The sequence below is a fragment of the Bemisia tabaci genome, chromosome 2 (assembly GCF_918797505.1).
Source record: "Bemisia tabaci chromosome 2, PGI_BMITA_v3".
In the NCBI taxonomy this organism is placed as follows: Eukaryota; Metazoa; Arthropoda; class Insecta; order Hemiptera; family Aleyrodidae; genus Bemisia; species Bemisia tabaci.
Genome location: NC_092794.1, coordinates 42,042,604 through 42,061,773, shown reverse-complemented (window position 1 = coordinate 42,061,773; position 19,170 = coordinate 42,042,604). Strand labels below are relative to the sequence as shown.

The window sequence follows — 19,170 nt, the reverse complement described above, 5'->3', positions numbered from 1 at the left end:
ATCATCATCACATCATCATCATCATCATCATCATCATCATCATCAATCATCATCATCATCATCATCATCATCATCATCATCATCATCATCATCATCATCATCATCATCATCATCATCATCATCATCATCATCAATCATCATCATCATCATCATCATCATCATCATCATCATCATCATCATCATCATCATCATCATCATCATCATCATCATCATCATCATCACATCATCATCATCATCATCATCATCATCATCATCATCATCATCATCATCACATCATCATCATCATCATCATCATCATCATCATCATCACATCATCATCATCACATCATCATCATCATCATCATCACATCATCATCATCATCATCATCCATCATCATCATCACACATCATCATCATCATCATCATCATCATCAATCATCATCATCATCATCATCATCAATCATCATCATCATCATCATCATCATCATCATCATCATCATCATCATCACATCATCATCATCATCATCATCATCATCATCATCATCACATCATCATCATCATCATCATCATCATCATCATCATCATCATCATCATCATCATCATCATCATCATCATCATCATCATTAATATAAACTTCGAAGGATTCAGACTTTCAGCGATTCTACCTTTTTCTATTTCACTCGAGAGGTTGCCAGATTGTGCGATAAATGTGAATGTTTTACATGGATTTTAATTGGGAAAAGTGTTAATAAAGCAACTTATCTGGCAACAATAGAGTCCGGGAGGGAAGAGAGGCTGCCTTCCTGGGAAAACCCATGATTTAGCCGGAAATGTCATTAAAACAATTGATTCCGTTTGAAGCAGCAATGGGCCTGTTGCATGCAAGAGATACAGCCGTGCGAATAGACTTTTTAGAGGTTAAATGACACGAAAATTACGATGGTCACATTTAAAAAGTCTGAAATACACTCCTTACTGCGCAATTTGCGTTGTTATTAACGCGCTTTTTCAAATTTCCCGCGTCTGGGGGCAGTTTTCTAACGGAAAAAATTAACAGGAACTCGCGGCTATTTCCGGTCAACTAAAACTGACAACATAACCTAAAAATCGGAGCTCGTGATATCGTGAAATGAAATGTAGAAGAATTGCGTTGGATATTTAAAAGTTAATCGATTTGGTTACCTCATAAAGGACCACTGTAAGAGATCACGTCGGATTTGTAAACAAACTGAAGGAAAAAATAACAACAACAACAACGACTCCGGAAATCACCGAGCCCGCCGTTTGCTCGTTTCTGGTGATTAGAAAACTGCCCCCAGACGCGGGAAATTTGAAAAAGCGCGTTCCTAGCAACGCAAATTGCGCAATAAGGAGTGTATTTCAGACTTTTTCAATGTGACCATCGTAATTTTCGTGTCATTTAACCTCTAAAAAGTCTATTCGCGCGGCTGTATCTCTTGCATGCAACAGGCCCATTGTATACTAAGGGAAAGCTATTTTAAAATAATAATTGTAAATGGACACAGATGCCACAGAAAGGGAAAAAGGAAAGGGAAAGGAAATGAAATAAAATGAGGATATGATTATACTAATATGCAATAAGAGAGAATAAAACAAAAACACCAGAGAAATTTATATGCGATGAAAGTATAAAAAAAAAAAAAAAAAAAAAAAAAAAAAAAAAAAAAAAAAAAACACGAGTGGGCTCATTGCGATTCGGAACTCGAACTATGCTATCGTTGAGCAGTTTTTAGACCCCTACGCCACCGATAATCTTCTTAAGAGGTAAAGATGAACTTTTGCCACTTCAGCAAGTCAAATCGTGGAAGAAGAACCATGGATTGTCTTTTTCCGTCACCCGATGGGATGACGTCCCAGTCAAATGCGTTTTTGAAGAAATGATCGATCCCCATCATCGCTTCATCTCCACACATCTATTCATGTGCAAATGATGGCACGCTCCGGCAACAAAGTTCTGTGACGAAATCATTTTTGCCTCCAGAGTCTCCAAAATGTATACATCTTAGTGATCAAATGTCCAATCACTGAGTAAAATGGCTCGCGGAGCGAGGCGAATGTTTCTCGCGTAGCGAGTGATCGGGGGTCCAGGGGGCGCAGCCCCTTGGCTGGCCGTGACGGACGCGCAAAGCGCACCCCGAACGGGTCCATTTCCACAGCCCCCCTACATTCGAATCTTAAACCAAAAATTATATCATAATATTGTGCTAATTTTGTGCTATTTTGTGCCGCAAATTAAAAATGTTGTGCTGCAAAATTAAGAGGGGAAACGCTCCTCAAAATGGGGGGGGGGGGGCTGTAGAAACGGTAGCCCCCCCACTTTCGAATTTTCGAAAAAAAAGAATGCCATAATTTTGTGCTAATTTTGTGCTATTTTGTGCCGCAAGAAAAAAATTTTGTGCCGCAAGAAAAAAATTTTGTGCCGCAAAATTAAGGGGGGTAGCAGCATTCCAAATTGGGGCGGCTGTAGAAATGTTTGCCCCCTGTTTCGATTTCTCGGAGAAGGAGTATGCCATAATTTTGTACTAATTTTGTGCTATTTTGTGCCATAGCAAGACTTTCAATTTTTTCAAATTGAAGGGGGAAAAATTGGTATTTCAAAATTGGGGGGGCTGTGGAAATGTTTGCCCCTCTCTTCGATTTCTTGAAAGTGGAGTATGCCATGCTTCTGCTTTAATTTTGTGCTATTTTGTGCCGTAGAGATATTATTCATTTTTGTAAATTTAGGGGGGTAAACGGGCACATCAAATTTTGGGGGGGGGGCTGTGGAAATTTTTGCTCCCCTTTTTGATTTCTTGAAAAAAAAGTATGCCGTAATACTCTCATAATTTTGTGCTATTTTGTGCCGCAAAAAGAAAATTTTGTGCTCCAAAATTAGGGGGCTTAAATACCACCCCAAATTTAAGGGGGAGGTCGCAGGTGCGGCAGCCCCCCCCCCCCCCACTTTCGAATTTCGAGAAAAAAAGCACGTCATAATTTTGTGCTATTTTGCGCCGCAAAAAGAAAATTTTGTGCTCCAAAATTAAGGGGGTTAAATACCATTTCAAATTGGAGGGGGGGGGGAGGCTGTAGAAACGATAGCCCCCCACTTTCGAATTTCGAGAAAAAAAGTACGTCATAATTTTGTGCTAGTTTTGTGCTATTTTGTGCCGCAAAAAGAAAATTTTGTGCTCCAAAATTAGGGGGATTAAATACCACTTGAAATGGGAGGGGCGGGGACTGTAAAACAAGTTAGCGCTCCGGCGGAACCCGAATCTTCCGCTCCGGAGTCACAGGCTCGCAGGTAGCCGGAACCTTTGGCAGCGCAGCGTGGTAATAACATTCGATTTGGAACTCGCTGACACCCAACGGTATATATCCCCCGAAAAGGCTCCTTAATGATTAGGATAAATGTCTCATTTGAAAAAATTGAATGTTTCGCTGCGGCACAAAATAGCACACAATTAGCACTAAATTATGGCATACTCCTTTTCCGAGAAATCAAAACAGGGGGCAAACATTTCTACAGCCCCCCCCAATTTGGAATGCTGCTACCCCCCTTAATTTTGCGGCACAAAATTTTCTTTTTGCGGCACAAAATAGCACAAAATTAGCACAAAATTATGACATTCTTTTTTTTCGAAAATTCGAAAGTGGGGGGCTACCGTTTCTACAGCCCCCCCAATTTTGAGGAGCGTTTCCCCCCTTAATTTTGCAGCACAAAATTTTTAATTTGCGGCACAAAATAGCACAAAATTAGCACAAAATTATGATATAATTTTTGGTTTAAGATTCGAATGTGGGGGGGGCTGTGGAAATGGACCCGTCCAGAACGGCTAGTAATACATACGTTTAGAGTGCCTTGCATGAAATTTTCGATGGCAAAATGTGTGCTGCAGTACTTAATTTGTCGCTCCTCTGACAGACGGGAAGGGCCAAGCACCGTGGCAACTCAAGAAAGATCCGGGCGGGAGATCCAGACGGGAGATCCGGCGCTCTTTGCACGGGATATTGGAGCACAAAATTTTCTTTCTGCGGCACAAAGTAGCACAAAATTAGCACAAAATTATGACGTGCTTTTTTTCTCGAAATTCGAAAGTGGGGGCTATCGTTTCTACAGCTCCCCCCCCCCCAATTTGAAATGGTATTTAACTCCCCTAATTTTGGAGCACAAAATTTTCTTTCTGCGGCACAAAATAGCACAAAATTAGCACAAAATTATGACGTGCTTTTTTTCTCGAAATTCGAAAGTGGGGGCTGCCGCACCTGCGACCCTCCCCCTTAATTTGGGGTGGTATTTAAGCCCCCTGATTTTGGAGCGCATAATTTTATTTTTGCGGCACAAAATACCACAAAATTATGAGAGTATTACGGCATACTTTTTTTTCAAGAAATCAAAAAGGGGGGCAAACATTTCCACAGCCCCCCCCCCCCCCGAAATTTGATGTGCCCGCTTACTCCCCTAAATTTACAAAAATGAAGCGTTCTTCTGCGGCACAAAATAGCACAAAATTCACAAACACTTACGGCATACTCCATTTCAAAGAAATCAAAAAGGGGGGCTAACATTTCTACAGCCCCCCCAAAATTTGATGTGCCCGTTACCCCCCTTAAATTTGAAAAAATTGCATGTTTCGCTGCGGCACAAAATAGCACAAAATTAGCACTAAATTATGACATACTCCTTTTCCGAGAAATCAAAACAGGGGGCAAACATTTCTACAGCCCCCCCAATTTGGAATGCTGCTACCCCCCTTAATTTTGCGGCACAAAATAGCACAAAATTAGCACAAAATTATGACATTCTTTTTTTTCGAAAATTTGAAAGTGGGGGGGCTACCGTTTCTACAGCCCCCCCCCCCAATTTTGAGGAGCGTTTCCCCCCTTAATTTTGCAGCACAAAATTTTTAATTTGCGGCACAAAATAGCACAAAATTAGCACAAAATTATGATATAATTTTTGGTTTAAGATTCGAATGTGGGGGGGCTGTGGAAATGGACCCGTCCAGAACGGCTAGTAATACATACGTTTAGAGTGCCCTGCATGAAATTTTCGATGGCAAAATGTGTGCTGCAGTACTTACTTTGTCGCTCCTCTGACATGGGCGTATCCAGATTTCTGCATGAGCTGCGGAAAGCATTGAGTGCGATACGGAGAACATGGTTCACGTAGAAATCGAGATACGCCCTTGTAGAAGACGAGTGACAAGGGGTCAGTTGCGCTGGTCACAGAATCGTATTTTGAAGCTTCATTCTTGTAGACCAGCTAGAATTAATCAGATCGGTCCACACAACAATTTTTTACGTTCAATATTAACAGAGATATTGCGCCTTGAAAAATCGGTTTGTGGCGTCATCCACCGCGGTTGTGACATCCTTAGTTTCTTCCACCTTAGTTTCATCCAAGTTTCACGGTGAGAAACCGGTACAAAATATGTGTCCCCCCCCCCCCTGGTAAAAATGGCAAGTGTTAGATCAGTGAATTTTCCACTGAGGTCAGTGCAATTTGCTCTGAGGTCAGTTCAGTTTTCTCTGACGTAAGTGTTAAAGCACTTACCCAAGAAGTCAGCACTGATGAGGCAAGAGGCACTAAGTGCAGAGATATCTCTGGGGTGAGCGGGACTGAGGTCAGGACTTGGTTCAGAGGGTAATTCTCTGACATCAGTCTTAATCGAACCGCACTCACTCCCAAAAAGTAGAGATGGCTCCCCCTTCCCCTACCCTATTTCATTTTCGTCGATGAATATTCCCTCGGGATACGGGGACCACAAACTTTATCATACGGAGAGGCATATTTTTTAGAAGGGGGGGGATTTTCTAAGAGGGAAGAAAAACTTGTTTCGGTATCAACACTCTTGAATAATTTGTTTTACCTTCTTCGTTTATGATGGCACGTAAATAATTAAAACACAAAAAAAAACGAGATCGGTAAAAATATTATCACATTCTATTATAATATGTATTTAGATGTATTTACTTGAGCATTATTATTTTTTTAAACTTACGAGTTTTTTTTTTAAAAAAAAAAAAAAAATGTTCTAAATTGGGTCTTAATTTTTTTCAGTTTTAACTCTTTTTGAAATGTTTCAGTCTTAATTTTTTTTTAAATTTTCCAAATTTATTTTTGATTCTTTTCCAACTTTTTACTCCATTACTTTCAATTTTTGTAACTGCTAATTTATATTTTTTGTATCATTTCAACTTAAATTATTTTTTTTACATCCTCAGCTATAATTTTGAATTATAATGCGTTCCATTTTTTTTTCAAAGAAACATAACTTAAAAAACTTCATTTACATGTTGATTGATTAAAAAATATAATAAAAAAGTCAAGTATCGGATTCAAATTCAAAGACAAAATCATTATTCGGTGGCTTACTCCTGGGTGCCCTGAAATGGCATAATTACGCCCTTGACTTTTACACGCGCAGGTAGAGTAATGGTTCAGTCGCTAGGTCGATCTCCGAGGTTAAGCTACGTCGGGCGTAGTCAGTACATAAATTGGAGACCGCATGGGAACGAGCGTTGTCCACTGATGACATAGAGTACATAGAATCGTAATGTAATTGGGAGAGCTGGCGCCACTTTTAAGCATTTTCCATGTCCCGAATTCCGAGACTCCTGTTGTGACGCCGGGTCACTTTTTCGATACATAATCGATTGTTTGCGATACACGGGTACCCGACCATCCGATGACAACAACAACAACAACAACGGAGATAGGAATTACCGACTAATCTGTGCGTATTCCGCACCGCCATTTTGAATCGAAAATGTATCGAAAAAGCGACCCGAACTCGGCGCACACCGGGTTCGGAATTCGTCGAGCAGAACATGGCGCCAGCTCTCCCATTTACATCACGACTCTATGTACTCATGACTGATGATTGTGTTAATTACCTTTGATTGAGAAATCATAGCAGCCCTTCCTGGTAGTCAAATAGTGAATTAACGTACCTGGCGGATCGATAATTAACAAAACTTTTGCCTCTACAGTAATCCTGGGAGTGTCCACTCCGCTTACGTCGGAGACACTTAGGTCAGTGCCACTTACATCAGAGGCACTTGCCTTTGGAACAGACCTAACACTGACGTAGCAGATCAGCGCCCAGCAGCACTGACATCAGTGTTTAGGTCTGTTTCAAAGGCAAGTGCTACTGATCTGAGCACTTGCCATTTTTACCAGGGCCTGACTGATGAAACGACGATGGAAGAAACCAAGGGTGTCACTATCGTGGTGAATGACGTCATAAACCGAATTTTTCAAAGCGCGATATACCTAGGTTAATATTGAAGGTAGAACGTTGCTGTTCGCCTAGATCTTATTATTTCTAGCTGATCCACAAGGATAAAGCTTCAAAACACTCTTCTGTGACCAGCGCAATTGATCCACTCCTTCCCCTGTCTAATAATCCATTCAGTTTTTTTTAGGAGCAAATATTTATTCTCATGACTTTATTTTCCTTTATTACAGAGGGCGAATGATACCCGCGGAACTGGAGCGACTGGTAATTGAGAGGAAATCGAGGGGAGACGTCCCCTTCTTTGTAAATTGCACCTCTGGCACTACTGTCTTGGGAGCCTTCGATCCAATCAACGAAATAGTAGATATCTGCCAAAAATATAAGCTCTGGTGTCATGTTGATGTAAGTGCACTCTCGTCATTCATTGTCCCATTTCCTTGTGTTCAAAACATGGAACGCCGTCATGAATGTTTCAAGTGTCAATTATAAGTATCCTGGTAGATAAGACGATTGTGCAATTAATTGTCGTCGTTTCCCTTACAAAAAAACGTAACTATATTGCAATGCTGCCAACCTCACAAATTAAATTTTCACCAGGAGATCTTTAGGCACCTCTAACTGAAAATTTCATCGCTGTTTTTTTCTGATCTCACACAAAAATCTGAAAACAATTTGAGACAAAAATTGCACGAGTACATTTTTGTGAAAATTGAATTTTTGCGTCAATTTTACAATCTTGGAATGGAACTACGCCCTTTTGTCGGGGAGACGAAGTTATGCCAACTTCTCCAAAACGTCTTTCGATTTTGAGTATTCAATGCTCAGCTAGCACCGATTGCAAGTTAAGGGCAATTACATGGTAAAATTACCCAAGTAGCATTTTGCAACGAAAAAATTGCAATTTAAATGAAATAAAATTTCCAGATGATTTCAACTTTCTTGCAAGAAAATTGCAATTATTTTACAACATCTGACCCCCTCATTGTAAAAAAGTTGCAATTTTTTTTTGCAAAGAAATTTCAATATTGACGACCTTTAAATTTCAACCCCTAAATTTTCCGGGGAAATTATAATAATTCGAACCCATGCTTACCTAATGTCCTACGACGTTTAGCAGCATAAAATACCGGACGCCCTTGAGTGGGCTTGAACCCGACCCGCGAATGCCATAGCGGAGCACTCTTCCACTGAGCTACAGGGAGCTGATGATGAGAAGGGTTGAAATCACGCCTGTTAAGGCTGTTATCGCATGCATTGCGTCAGTGCGTGGCTCAACATTCATCATAGATTTGATTAACGCCGTTTTTCTCAGGCTTCTTTCATTGCCTATTATTTATTTTTTTTCGTGTTATTTATTTTTTTCATATTTTTTTTGTCTGATTTTTTTTTCGATATCACGTAATAGGTACTCACACTAAATTTACACCGGTGTAAATTACACCACATACTAACTTGAGAACTTAAAAATATTTTCAAAAAATATTTTTAAAATATTTTCAAAACTTTCTTAAGGAATATTTTTAATATGCATGTTTACAGGCAATATTTTTGAATTATTTTAAAAATATTTTTTGTAAACATTTTCAAAATATTCCTTTAAAATGTTTTAAAAATATTTTGAAAATATCTTAATTACAATATTGCCATGAAAATATTTTGATAAAGGTGACAATATTTTCAAAATATGTTGGGCTATATGGGTTAGGTGAGACATTTAAGTCGAAAAAACTTTAAAACAACTAGAGAATTGGATGCCAGGCACATGGCGTGAATTTGTTACAACATGATTGCACCGAAATTGCAGTCTTTATAGTGCCTTGAAAAAGAAGGTTAGGCAACAAGCATAATCTACATTTCTTGCAAACTTATTGCAATAAAATTGCAACTTTTTAAGCGCCTTCAAATGAACGTATAGGCAACAAGCAAAAATTGCAATCAACTCACAATCCATTGCAATGAAATTGCAATCCATGCTACTTGGGTATTGCCATTGTTCCGGAGTTTTGTGTATGTTGTCTATTCGATGATTGAAGGAGCTCTTCTTATTGAAGTGCAATACAATTGACATAAGTTTCAATTTATTTTCCATTGCATATTGCCATTTGCATATTCGCATTTTTTTTTTTGCAGGCAGCCTGGGGAGGCGGATTGCTGTTCTCGAAGAAATATAGGCACCCACGGTTATCTGGAATTGAAAGGTGATGATGATTTTATATTATGATGTTAAGAAATCGTTATCAGGGCAAACATATAAAACCGACTGTGCCCTCTGCGTCAATCCATTGTTAAAAATTTCAAGAGAATCCTGGAGATTTAAAGGAGCTATGCTGGTATTTGCATACAGTTCTTCACACAAACTGTTTGGTCCCAAACGGAACAAGTTCTAGGTGTTTGGCAACTTGATGCTGAAAATGCCAATCGTAGTACACTTGCTGAAAAGGGACATCATTATTGGGATACATGCTACATGTTATACAAATCTGCATGAAAGACTATATACTTACAAAGTTCTGACGGTCCAGGTGTACGAAGTTTTATTGCTCCTGCTTTTTGACGTATCTTGATTCATTGCGGTAAAATAGGAAGTGCCTACAATGTACTCAGGGCACGTTAATATCGAGGTAATGCAATTCAAATCTGAAATATTTTGAAAGTGAAAACTATGTGTCACAAAAATCTTTGACTTAAATGGGATTCACTGGTTGATACTTTGCTTTTGATATTCGCCATTGCCAAATGATTACACTGAAAAAAAAGTATCACAATCCCAACTACACTCCAACCTAATTTTGGCGCCACATACCTATAAGAGTATTAGAGTAACTGCACTAGCCAGAGGTATGGTTAAACCAACCACACTTTTGGCAGACTCAACCGTAGCGTACCTCTGACTACTGCAACTTCTCTTATATCTGGCGACAAAATCAGCCAGGAGTATAGTCGGGATTGTGATACTTCAATGATCAAAAATTGAGTTCGAATTTTCTTTCTTCCATGAGGTTCCATGTAATTTTCAACCTTTTACGCGTTATGATTGAAATAGCGATGACTGCGCTCATTCCACTTGTTTGCCAAGCCCCTCAATTATTGTTATTTGCACTTGGAATTTTAAAATCGCATCTAAAACAGAAATTTGGACAGGTATTCTTTGTATTTGAAAGTTGAAACTTTTTTAGAACGTCATCTGAGGGGGATAAAAATGATTAACTAATTATTCCAACTCCAATTTTTTTCGAATTGTGGTAGAATATTGAATATTCTGTCGATGTTCAAGTATTGTCTGATGTCGTCAAAACGTCCTTGGCATATGGAGAATAGAGTCTGGGCTGATATTCTACATTGCTCCTCTATGATAGCACATCCAAATAAATAAATAAATAAATCAATTATTGTTCCAGGGTCGACTCAGTGACTTGGAACCCACACAAGCTCATGGGCACTTTGCTGCAATGTTCAACAGTCCATTTCAAAGAACCGGTGAGTTGCATAAGTATGAAAATATATTATGTTAAGAATAAAAGGAGGGTATGGATTCGATCGACATGAATCGATCGAAAAATGAAAACGTGAATCGATCGACATGAATCGATCGACACCGATTCGATCGACACCGATTCGATCGACACCGATTCGATCGACACTGATTCGATCGACAGTTAATTCAAAAACACCCGGATCGATTCGATCGACATGAATGGATCGAAAAATCAAAACGTGAATCGATCGACGTGAATCGATCGACACCGATTCGATCGACAAAATTCGATCGATTCACGGGTTTGTCGATCCATTCACGGGTTTGTCGATCGACTCACGGGTTTGTCGATCGACTCACGGGTTTGTCAATCCATTCACGGGTTTGTCGATCGATTCACGGGTTTGTCGATCGATTCACGGGTTTGTCGATCGACTCACGGGTTTGTCGATCGACTCACGGGTTTGTCGATCGACTCACGGGTTTGTCAATCCATTCACGGGTTTGTCGATCGATTCACGGGTTTGTCGATCGACTCACGGATTTGTCGATCGACTCACGGGTTTGTCGATCGACTCACGGGTTTGTCGATCCATTCACGGGTTTGTCGATCCATTCACGGGTTTGTCAATCGACTCACGGGTTTGTCGATCCATTCACGGGCTTGTCGATCGATTCACGGGGTTTGTCGATCGGTTCACGGCTTTTGTCGATCCATTCACGGCTGTCGATCGAATCGGTGTCGATCGATTCACGTTTTGATTTTTCGATCCATTCATGTCGATCGAATCGATCCGGGTGTTTTTGAATTAACTGTCGATCGAATCGGTGTCGATCGGTTCACGTCGATCGAGTCACGTTTTCATTTTTCGATCGATTTATGTCGATCGAATCGACACCGGTTTTTTAACAATTTGTCGATCGAATCGGTGTCGATTGATTCATGTCGATCGATTCACGTTTTCATTTTTCGATCGATTCATGTCGATCGAATCCATACCCTCCGAATAAAATCCCTACTAAAAGTGACGCAAATTGCAGTTCGCAATTTCACTGATACATTTTCACTTGGATTGTCTTCGCAAAAAGGAACCAAGAGCATTCCAATGTTGCTCAGATTGTGTCATTCTTTTTACCTTGCAAATCTAAACTGATCATCTAGACAAGTTTATCTTACTACCAATAAAATATAATTTCAAGATGAAAATTACCCTATAAATTTGATTTTTTTTTTTCAGGATTTCAGTAATTTTATTGCAAGGAATGCGAGTTGCACAATCTTAGCAGCATAGGAATGCTCTTGGTTCCTTTTTGCAAAACGCAATCCACTTGTTGTACATCAAATCTAAAAACTCGCATATAAGCAAGATAGGTGCGTGTAGTTAGGTATGATGTCGGTGCCTTCCAGGCTGTGTTGCCAATTCTTGGGGGATCGGTATCATTTCCGGTAATTCAACAATAAAGCACTCAACGAAAATCTCGAGAACATCCCAAACTGTGAAACTACCCAGAACATAGGCATATCGCATTCAAGTTGGTGAAGGTGTGTTTAATTTTTCCTTAACCGCTCAAGAATATTCTCGGAAAATCCGCGCAAAAATTTCACGTGACAATCTTTAAGAATATCAAAGAAAAGGCGGCAGTGTTGTAACACTGCAATCAAAATCTATGTTTCTTGAATTTCACCGTCGTTTCAAAATTTTCTATAGGTAGCTTTAAAATGTAAAATTAAATTAGAGTGAATGCGACGAGCTTATTTTAAAATAATAATTTAATTATCTCGCCCAAAACTCCAGGTTCTTCAATCAAAGGATCTGCATAATCTCCTAAAATTTCTCATGCTGATTTTATGTCGTTGATTTTTTTCGACTTGCAGGGTCTGCTGATCAGCTGTAATCAAATGAGCGCAGAGTATCTGTTCATGCAGGATAAACTGTACGATGTGCAGTATGATACAGGAGACAAAGTTATCCAATGCGGCCGACACAATGACATATTTAAGCTTTGGCTTCAATGGCGGGCTAAGGCAAGTTACATTTAATTGATACGTAGTTATACTTGTCAAACAATTCGCCGATACGGTCGGGAACGTAGGTACCTGAACGGGTTATTTGAAGGAGAGCGTAACCGCCAAAATTAAAGTTACGAGGAAACATGAAAAACATTGATTTCTTCGACAGTTCTTCACATTTTTGTTTGAAAATATTGATCAATGTATTGTAGGAGGGTGTGGATTCGATCGAAAAATATTAACGTGAATTGATCCACATGAACCGATCGACACCGATGAAATCGACAATAATGATAAAAAAACGGTGTCGATCCGATCGACGAAAATTGATCAAAAAATAAGACCGTGAACCGATCGACGTGATTCGATCGATTCACGGGGTTGTCAATCAATTTATGGATACTTCGGTCGATTCACGGGTTTGCCGATTGATTCACGGCTGTCGATCGAATCACGTGGACCCCTCAAAAATTTCGAGGGTTCCAAAAGTACCTTACATTGACCCACGAACATCCGCGAAGTCTCGTTTCAAAATATGAATTACGTAAAATTTTAGAAGCGTGGACCGGACTTTTGGGACACCCTGTAAAACCTATTAGAGAACGGCATGGGGATGTCAAATATGCTTCCTATTTTGACTAAATTTTGCACTTTGAACTTTAATTGTTAAACACTTATGTGCGTAGGGAAACCAATGGTAGGTAGGTAAACGCGTTTTTCTAAACTGAGACAGAAGTTGCAGTTCCGAATTGCAAAATAAAGTCCATTTATGGATGGCAGCCGCCGATTCCAAACCGTGACTTTTGACTCTTGAATTGTTGGCCTCATTTGAGGTTCCTTCAATCCGTTGCTTATGCAATTTGAACTACGCGCGGGGAGTCGAAGGAGTTTTTCGAAGCGAATAGCCAACGCAACGATGCCGCAGTGCAATACAGGATTCTACGTACCTATTTGGTAGAAATAGAAGCATTCCAAGCTGTTTAGTTTCATTAATAGTTCGCGTGCATGACTTATTAAGCGTTTCGAAAATTTTCAAAGCCCACACGTTGATCAGATACGGAGTGTATTGGTCATTCACAGTGAAATCGGTAAATTTTAGCTTATCACTCGCAAAACAATAAGGGGAAAAACTAAAATCAAGAGACCTTTAAGGCCTGGTCTCCATGCACGGGCCGTTTCACGGGGTTTGTCCCGGGGAAAAATCCCATTTGCGAAGTTGGGAAAAATATTGAGTTAATCAATATTTTTACCAGTACCAAGTTTGGTCCTTGTACCGCTCGCTAGGACCCACTGAGAGAGGAAGAAGAAGTGAAAACGCATTGTGCGTTACTTTGTTGATTACTCCATTATTGTTCATGTTTGTTCCGTTAAAATAATGTATTTAATTGTCAATTGAGTGCAATTATTATTTTAATCCCGGTTAAATACTCGACTTTAACTAATTTATCTTCCCGCGCAAACTAGTCGCAGGACCGTATGGGCTCCGTCCCGTGGAGACGGTAACTGGGAAAAATCCCAGAAGTTTCATTCCTGCGATTCGAACTTGGGAAAAATCCCATGAAAACGTCCCGTGGAGACAAGGCCTTTGCAGAGACAAGAGACCCTCCATTGGCCTCTGGCGACAGGTGGAAGCTTTTACTTTCGGGGATTCAACAGTTCCTCATGGACAATTATAAGGGAGCAACAGTCATCACCATAATTTCGGCTGTTGACCTACCTACATGGTCGATGATGAGCTTCGGGTGACGTCATGGGCCAAACAAGTTTCCTAAACTTCGGCCATTTTCGACTTGTTTGCAAAACGAAACTGCCAACACGTTGTTAAACATCAACCATGTCGGTAAGTCAACAGTAGAATGCTGAAGTCCCGAAAATAAAAGCTTCCACCATGGCCAATATACTAGTCTAGGGTCTCTTGTCTCTGGGCCTTCGTCACATAGGTTAATGGGAACGACCTTGATAGGCAAGTAATAACGCTGCCGTGCTAAGGAAGGACGCTGTATAAACACTCGAGAGTTGCCAAATTTCCCCGAATAAAAATACCTATATTTTTGAAGAAATTAGGTACCTATGCTCGTTCTTCCTTGAAATTTTCAAGATATCTTAGATAAAACTGCGAACATAATTGCCTGGAAAAAAAAATAGAATTTTCCCAGTAAATTCGTTTGAGTGCTTATACAGCATCCTTCCTTAGCACGGCAGAACAGTTGGGATTCGCAAAAACTCCCTCCCTCATTTAACTCATGGTACCTCGTCAACTTATCAAGAACTATTCAGCACATTCTGATGATTATGTGATCAAAGCTCAATGAAATTCGTCCAGGGCTCAATTTCATTTACAGAAACTTCGGTTTTTCGGCGAGCAAAAAGTCTGACTTTACGAACGCCGAAAAATGCCTTGTTCTCCCTCGTCAGTTGACATTTGGAATTTTTTGTTTTCTGCAAGAATTATTGTCGAGGCAACAGTAGGTATTGTGAAGTTTGCCTTCGAACCTTGGACACTCTAAAAGTTCCTTCATAGTTGGAGTCGACGGTTGCGTTGCGTTACAGCTGACAGCAAACATAACTACATACTGAAATAATGTTTTCCTGATATAACATTTGACACTTTTTGAATAATAATTAGAGGCAACGTAGCGCACATTTCGTCCTTCCTCTGACGTAAGGACGTATCCCAATTCCCAAGCGAGCCCTGTGGTCTGAAGGTATGACTCCATGCTTTTCACGACTCACCTGGAAGCGGAAAAAAGTCCCTACGTCAGAGGTGCAACAATTTAAAGGGCGCTATGGCTTTCACGCAGTGCCGATTTAGAGAAAAATAAATAATGTTTTCAAATATAATCATATCAGAGTGCACGGCTTTATAGTACATGCATGCGATTAAATTTGTACCAAATAAATCAATTAAAAAGTTAGCTACCTGCTGTGTTAGAAGTGATTAACGCACTGGCACTATAATTGGAATATTATTTCTTACTTAACTTACTTACTTACTTACTTACTTACTTACTTATACTTACTCACTTTCTTACTTACTAACCTTTTTTATTTGATGTATAAATTTATTTTCCTAGGGGGATGAAGGATTTGAAAAACTCATGGATCGATTAATGGAACTGAGCGAGTACATGGTCGCTCGTATAAAATCTATGCCGGATAAATACTACCTCCTCCTTGAACCAGAGTGTGTGAATGTTAGTTTCTGGTACATTCCAACTCGCTTGCGGTCTATGCAGCACAGTACGGAGCGGGAAGCAATTTTAGGAAAGGTAAGCAATAACGAATAAAAACATTTTTCAACTCCTGAATGCTGCGCATTTCGACGGCGCAACTGCCAAACCACATAATCTCCTTCGCAGTGCTTTAAAAACTCGCTGCGCTGCTTACATTTTATTTTCTTCGAAGGCAAAGCGCAGAAATCGCCGTCATTCTTTTAAGTTGTCACAGAGTTTACTTCGTACTGAGAAGAAAAATCACCGAAGTTTGTACGGGTTCGCGTTGAATAGTTTTTCGATGAAAAATAAAGTATGGCAGGAAATCTTCAACATCGCAAATCGAGATACAAAGTTTTGGAGTTTCATCGTCGATTTGAGCCAATGAAAAATGAATCATGGATGTGCGCATTAGCTCATAATTGAACTTTGCAATTTTTGTGGCACGGTCAAAATGAATTTTCTCAATAAATGGACCGCGTTTACCAGAAAGGAAGCAAACCACATCAGCCAATGCCAAAAACTGGGCAATTTAATTTTTTACAAGAGACGTTTGGGCGAATTCCTTTGACAATTATGAGGAATTTCCCTCGTTTTACGCAGGATAAACACTGAAAGTTGCGCAAAATCCGCAAAACCGTTTTCATGAGAAAATTGAAATACCCGATTAAATTTGGCAGTAGCTGATGTGGCTTGGTCCCTTTCTGCTTAACGTGGTCAATAAATACCCCTGAAAGGCACTGGGCCAATAATAATGAAATACTCAAGTATATTGATGAGAATAAACAAGAGCAAAAATCGGTTACTTCACATTGGCCAGGGAAATTGAGAAAAATAGGGTAGGGGTGACAAAAAGAAAGAAAAAGTAGGTAAACATCTTGATCAAGCATGGAGTGCTACGACTTGTCAGAAAACATTTCTGTAAGTCCTGTGTCGTACTTTTGAAAACCTGTTGTACAACACTGAAATTTTGAATAAATTATAACTCACAGCCACTAAAATTGATACTCAAGTAAAAGTGATTGCGATATTATCGACGTCGATTAGGTAATTGCAATATTATCGGATAAAAAATAGCGATAAAATGTCATTTCATCGCCAAAATCTGCAATAAAATTGCGCGATTTTATCGACGGCGTTTTATCGCAATATTATCGAACAAAAAGTCGTGATTAATTGAGGTATAAAATTTCGATTTTATCGAACGCGATTTTATAGAAATAGTATTCTGATAAGATCGAGGGGAATCGCTTGGATGTTGACGATCCTAGCAATTTTATAACAAAAAAATGTTATTTTCCGTTGAAAAATGCTACTTGGGTAAGGAAACAGGCCTTTGTACACACGAGCTTGGTTCGGGGAACTTGTTCCCGGAACAAGTTTTAGCTGGGCTAGAACTTATTCCTCCAAACCCCGGAACTTCCCCCGTGCTCCCAGCTTCTATGTTTCTTTTGTTGTGAATTTGTTTCTTTTTGTTTTTTACGTCCTTTATGTCTTTCCATTTGTTTTTGTTTCTCTTGTGGCTACTGTAATCTATTATTTTGCAATAGTTGTATAGTTTTATTAAAGTTCCGGTTCCAGTTCGGGCGAACTCGTGTGGACAGCATCCCTCGTTTTAAGGAACAAGTTTAGGGAAACTGAGGAGTTCGTCGAATAAGCTCCTCGAACCGCGCTCGTGTGGACAGGGCCTAATAAACTCCCCACTTATCCATATTTCCTACTTCTTTTTTCAAATTTTTATTTGTGTGTTTGTTGTCACAGATAACGCCAGTTTTAAAAGGTAGGATGATGCAAGCCGGAACTTTGATGATAGGATATCAGCCGGAGAAGGACACCCCCAATTTCTTCCGCAACATTATTTCAAGTGCTGCTGTGACAGAGAGTGATATTGACTTCCTCTTGGCTGAGTTGGACCGCCTTGGTCATGACCTATAGTGAGTTTCGCAGTATACATGATAGATAAAACACAGCAACAAGTTTTAAATGGTGCTTCGTTGTTATTGATTTCTCAAAAGAGTATTTTTAACAAAATAAAAATAAAAAATTGAAAAAAATAATTAACAATAAGAGAGAAGATGCATCAGCCTTGGAGGATTTTTATTAAAGGTAGATTTAGTATAGAGTTTCATTAATGAACCAAGTTTCAAAAAATGGCTCTGATAACAGCCGAGATAGCATTTCTGGCCAAGTTCCCACTCTTGGATTTTATAATTTTGAAAATTGGACTCGAGCTCTCCGTTGAATACTACCATTTGACATCAAATTTCAAAAAAATGGATCGATGCATGAGCCGAGATGATGATCACCTACCAAACCTACAAAGTAACAAAAAGTCACAGAGACACAATTTGATGAGTTTCCTTGAAGAAAACAATACAAACAAAGCAATTTCAAAACGTTGGAATATTTTGTTGCGGCTGTTCATGAACATACAGGACTTTTATCGTTCTGATAGGTCACAAAGCTCGGGAACCGATCGCTACAGAGTCAGGTTGGGTTAAGTTGGGTCACGCAACTAAACTAACTTAATGACAAAGCGAGATGTATCACTCGAATGGAAGGCGCCCCACTCCGGAATATGTACACCTTATTTCTACAACTTATGTCAACTCTTTAGGCTCTTCGTCTTTTTTTGTACACTTTGAAGTAGCCTGCGAAAAAGCAGCTTATGAATACTTTGATGTTGCCAAATTTCTTCTGATAAATACAGGAAAAAAGTGCACCCAACCCACAGAGCTGATACTAAAAAAACTGTACACCTCGCGGCAACGTAAATTTTAGCCTGCTAATTTATATAAAATTGCATTACCGGATGTATTGTCGGGTAATTGAAAAAAATTTTGAGAAAATCTTCGACCGTTCCATTGCTGCAACCCTATAATGTTCTAGAACTCAAGTGGTAGGGTGAAATCAATACGCGCTCCATCGGTTGAGCGCTTGATCGAGGAACAAAGCAGCAAAGTACCTGTCTAATTAAGTGGTGATTTCCCACAGAAAAAAACAAAAAACAAAAAAAAAAAAAAAAAAAAAAACAAAACAAAATAGAGGCTGATGCATTTTGCAACTGCTGTTTGGCTTTAATATACCTACATAAAATGAATGTATTTATTATTTAGGTACTTATTTCATATTCTTTACATTAGGTAAGTAGGTCTGTACCTGTTTTTGACAGTCATGTTTTATTTGCGAAAGTACTGGGGCTGACATTGCATACTGGAGGGATTGTTTGTTGGAAAAAGTAGAACCCATGCC

General features: G+C 39.4%; 1 protein-coding gene across 1 annotated transcript in view; it reads left to right on the top strand.

The window, feature by feature from the left end:
- Nucleotides 1–18,960, top strand: part of Gad1 (glutamate decarboxylase) — an 87,128-nt gene extending 68,168 nt beyond the window's left edge. Inside the window, exons 7-12 of the mRNA XM_019055834.2 lie at nt 7,451–7,622; nt 9,351–9,418; nt 10,619–10,697; nt 12,572–12,721; nt 15,781–15,975; nt 17,680–18,960. Coding sequence (XP_018911379.1) covers nt 7,451–7,622; nt 9,351–9,418; nt 10,619–10,697; nt 12,572–12,721; nt 15,781–15,975; nt 17,680–17,853 — 838 coding nt within the window. The 3' untranslated portion in view covers nt 17,854–18,960. The remainder of the gene's footprint in view (nt 1–7,450; nt 7,623–9,350; nt 9,419–10,618; nt 10,698–12,571; nt 12,722–15,780; nt 15,976–17,679) is intronic.
- Nucleotides 18,961–19,170: the final 210 nt, after the last annotated feature.